The sequence below is a fragment of the Lipotes vexillifer genome, unplaced genomic scaffold, assembly GCF_000442215.2.
Source record: "Lipotes vexillifer unplaced genomic scaffold, Lipotes_vexillifer_v1.1 scaffold127, whole genome shotgun sequence".
Taxonomy (NCBI): Eukaryota; Metazoa; Chordata; class Mammalia; order Artiodactyla; family Lipotidae; genus Lipotes; species Lipotes vexillifer.
Genome location: NW_006795282.1, coordinates 94,752 through 99,585, shown reverse-complemented (window position 1 = coordinate 99,585; position 4,834 = coordinate 94,752). Strand labels below are relative to the sequence as shown.

Genomic DNA, 4,834 nt, shown 5'->3' with positions numbered 1-4,834 from the left:
TTCCCTATTTCTATCTTTCTACTTCAGTTGTTCTATCTACCTCAAATCCATTTCCCCTCCTTCCCTCATAAATATACAGCTTTTTTGTTTTGTTTTGTTTTTTTACCTATTAATCAAGGACCAAATTAGAGTCAAACCACTTTCTGGAGCTTTCTCTTGTTCACTTGCCACATCAGTGGAATTAATTATTCCTTCACCTCTTACCATATGCTTTTGTTCATTCAACTATCATATGGCCTATTACATTATTTTGAAGTCATTTTTGAATATTTAGGTATATTTTATGTACATTAATTTTGCACATATTTGAGGATCTTAAAGGAGGCTTTGCATCTCCCAGATGTTCTCAGATGCCTGGTACTGAGAGGATGCTCAATTCACGGCTGGAGTTTTGGACTAACTACACTTTGGTTTCGTTATAAATAAAATATGTAACTTTAGGCTAAATGCTTGCAGATAGACATAAGAATCATTGGAAAATTATTTTAATTAAATGGTCTATTATGAGAATGATTTCAAATTCCTTTATGTTATGAACTCATCTTCTTTATCCTAAACCCTGACACTCCAGACCCAGAATACATTCTGACCATTCACTCCAGAAATGCATTCCATTCATACCTATTTCCTTCTAACCAAATATATTTGTTAAAAGTAATGTTTCATGAACCTGATTTTGGAATGCAAACTTTGAAAAGTGTAGTTTTGAATACCAAATTTCTGTAATTTTTAATGGGTTTCCCTGCTTTACAATCAGGTTTATTACTTTTCAAAAGACCTCATAGAAAAATGATGGCTTAGTTTAGAACTTCTTCTCAATTTAGAGATGAAAGAAGACGAGAACTCAGGATCACAGAGAGAATAAAGCAATTGTGCTTTGGCACACACAAATTAAATGTATTTTAAAAGCTTTCCAGGATCTACCTGCAAGCAGATGGCAGTAAGGCATGTAAAAGGGTGCATGACATGCTCCCTTTCTTCAGAGTTATTTTTTCTAATGGAAAATTGTGGGTGAAGTGATGACAAAATACCTTTGGATTTGCAATGCTAGTCTTCATTTTATATAATGACAGCTTTTAAATTGTAAATAATGGATTCTAAATGGTTCATGCTTAATCTATCTGTAAAATATGTAAAGTTCATGAATTTGAATTGTCATATCAAACAGGAAGGGATAAAAAACTCAATTTGTACATCTGGAGGAAATTATATTTGGAGGGACCATTAACAGTAATACATTTTAACATAATGTATAGGCCAAACTTCTATCAACATTTTTGAAAGCTTAGCTTCAGACAACATGAAGAGGTAAATATATAATTGGAAAAGAAAATTCATATGGATTTAGACCTTGTGAATGATGGTGAGTGTGTGAAATTGAGAAAAGTAAACAGATGACAGGCTTGGGTATACAAATAAATAGTTTTTACACATTTAAAGTAGTATAATGGGAACTTCCCTGGTGGCGCAGTGGTTAAGAATCCACTTGCCAATGCAGGGGACACGGGTTTGAGCCCTGGTCCAGGAAGATCCCATATGCCGGAGCAACTAAGCCTGTGTGCCACAGCTACTGAGCCTACACTCTATAGAGCCCAGAGCCACAACTACTGAGCCCGTGTGCCACAACTACTGAAGCCCACACGCCTAAAGCCCGTGCTCTGCAACAAGAGAAGCCACTGCAATGAGAAGCCCGTGCACCGCAACAAAGAGTAGCCCCTGTTCGCCACAACTAGAGAAAGTCCGCGCACCAACACAGCCAAAAATAAATAAATAAAATAAATGAATTTTAAAAATATAAAAATAAAGTAGTATAATGTTAAGTGAGAAAATGAAGACTGAGTGTCTAATAATCCAAAATAAAGATACAATATTTTTAAATGTTTATATACGTATATGCATTCTGTTTGTATATATGCATATATGTAGTCACACATGGAATCATATACCCACACACATGTCTGTGTGGATAGACAGTGACTACTTAAAATGCATTTTCCTTTGAAAAATGATAGGGAACCAATATAGCACAGGTTATGTTGGTTTGCATTACTGTTTTTGCACAATTTGAATATCAAGGAAACGAATTCTTTATCTCTAATAATTACTTAGACATAATTTCCAAATTATTCACTTTTGATTTTTGGTTTTCAGTTTCATCATAGATTCAAGCCTGTCCACCTGAACAGAGAAGGCAAGACCTTTGAAGGTAAACCCCCAGGTCTGATATTTACTAATAGGAACTTGGGGAAGCTATTTAACCTTTCTAAATTTCCTTTTTTTCAAGTTTTAAAGAACATAAAACAAACAACTAAACAATCTATCTGGCATGTTATTGTGAAGATTAAATGAGACAAAATATAGGCAAGAGACAGTCAGTAAGGATTAGTTCCCAGCCATCTACCCTTGATGGTAATTCTTTGCTTTCTTTTTTTTTTTTTAAGCCGACTGTGCAGATTGCGGGATTTAGTTCCCTGACCAGCGACTGAACCTGGGCCCTGAACCTGAACCTTGGCAGTGAAAGTGCAGAGTCTTAACCACTGGACTGCCGAGGAATTCCCTTTGCTTTTGTTTTTGCAACTATGTTCTTTTGAAAAATGTTAGTTCATTGGGGGAAAGACCAAAGTCTGGCTAAAGAGCTCCCAGACTTACACATTTATATATATGCTATCATTATAAAAAATTTGTCCTCATGAATATAAGTTCCTAGAATGTTCATGATGTTTCACTTTAACTTAAATTTATAATCTCGGTCAATGTCCTTCTCAAAGTCACTGATAACTGAATCCAATATAGACATCAAATATTATTTTATTACCATACCCACTCTAGAGAAATGATCTACTGTTATTAAAAGATGAGTAGAAAAGGTAGACATTATTTCTACCATGGTCATTTTATAGCAATTTGAAACTCAGGGTCACCAAAGAATTTATGAAGGTTCCTCTAAACCTATTTACATTCTATCATATTCTACTGCTACAATTACATCTGGAGATAACAGTTTTCAAGACCTGAATTTCTATGATATAAAAATGAATAATGAGAAAGCGAATATTAATATTAATAGAGCAATTATTTCATTGATTTGCAATTACATATGCCCTTATTTTTCTAAAAAATTATAGGATTCAATTCAGAAAACCATGCTCTAAATTCACATCCATTTCTTATACAAGGTGCTTACAAAACCTGATTCACTGTAAAATCTCTGAAGTAAATGAAGACAAGCTATACTGACTTAACATTTCTTTAAGAAATCTGGCAAGATTTCTTGCTAGTTTAGTTTCATGCAATTTTATATACTCCAGTTGAGTTTTTTCTAACCTACATGGCCCTAAACGATTTGGTGGGGTAAGGTGGGGTGTAGCTTCTTTGTTTCAAGCATCTTCCACATGTGATGGGATAAGTCTGGGGCAGTACTCACTGCTGACATGATGAGCTCTCCTCCTAGGTTCTGGATCTCAGCTTTAACTTGACTGCAGATTTTCAGCTGGTGAGAGTAGAATTTAATCTGTTCCAGGTAGGCCAACAAGTCCTGTTTGCATGACGGATCTGGGCACTAAACATGCATGAGATAAAAATGGAAATAGCAAAACAAAGAGTAAGTAGATCAGAGCAATTAAATATTGAGATTGCAAGTATCTTATAAGGCACTGACTTTATTTGCATTGAGTCCCATTTCTCCAACCAAGGCCATGTAGATTCTGATATGCTTCCACCATTAGAAGAGTTTCTTCATGTTCCAACCTTAACGAACTTAGCATAGACAGAAGTAGTAAAGGAATTTCCAGACATGAAAAGGTACATGAAATAATTGCCTTTAATTTATGATAAGGTTAGAAGCCTTAGATTTCACTTTTAGGTAAATCTGAAGAAGTATTTAAAATGCAATTATTCCCTTCATCTAAAGCTGCTATAAGAATACTCCTCGGGACCCATAGTTCTGCATTGTTTGTCCTTCGTTATTTATATGGGCATTAAAAACATCTGCAACAAAACATATATTATGTTCTATTACTTTCAGGATTTAATGTTTTTAGCTATTACTGACAAAAGAAATCATTTCCACCTTAGCTAACAGCTGTGGATCTACCTGGAGCCAAGAAAGAGGCAGCATACATGTTTTAGTGATGTATTATTATTATTATTATTATTATTATTTTTTTTTTGCAGTACGCGGGCCTCTCACTGTTGTGGCCTCTCCCGTTGTGGAGTACAGGCTCCGGACGCGCAGGCTCAGCGGCCATGGCTCACGGGCCCAGCCGCTCCGCGGCATGTGGGATCTTCCCGGACCTGGGCATGAACCCGCGTCCCCTGAATCGGCAGGCAGACTCTCAACCACTGCGCCACCAGGGAAGCCCTAGAGATGTATTAAATTTCTTTACGAAAACCAGTCTCCTACATTATGTTAGCTTCTGTAAGGAATTTCCTGGAGTAGAGCTTTGTGCTTAATCATAACGTGATAAATATCTGTGGTCAGTGTTTAATGTTTGTGTTCTTTCTCCTATGCAATTAGAATAGATTTTTTAAAATCCCTGATAACTTAATTTCACTTTAAAAACATTCATAAGGATATGGAAATATGAACTGTAACTTATATGCAAAGATATTCACTGCAGCCTTACAATAGCAAAATTTGGAAAGAAATATTCTATAATAGTGAAAAGATTAAATAAGGATACATATCTATACAAGGTGATATTATACAGTCTCAAAAATTAATATTTTCAAAGGAAAATGTTTTTGGAAGGAAAAAGCACAGCATTTAAAATTTTACATACTGGGCTTCCCTGGTGGTGCAGTGGTTGAGAGTCCGCCTGCCGATGCAGGGGAC

General features: G+C 35.6%; 1 protein-coding gene across 1 annotated transcript in view; it reads right to left on the bottom strand.

The window, feature by feature from the left end:
• LOC103070794 (catenin alpha-3-like) overlaps positions 1-4,834 on the bottom strand; it is a 134,048-nt gene that overhangs the window by 52,642 nt on the left and 76,572 nt on the right. Inside the window, exon 3 of the mRNA XM_007467584.1 lies at positions 3,425-3,559. Coding sequence (XP_007467646.1) covers positions 3,425-3,559 — 135 coding nt within the window. The remainder of the gene's footprint in view (positions 1-3,424; positions 3,560-4,834) is intronic.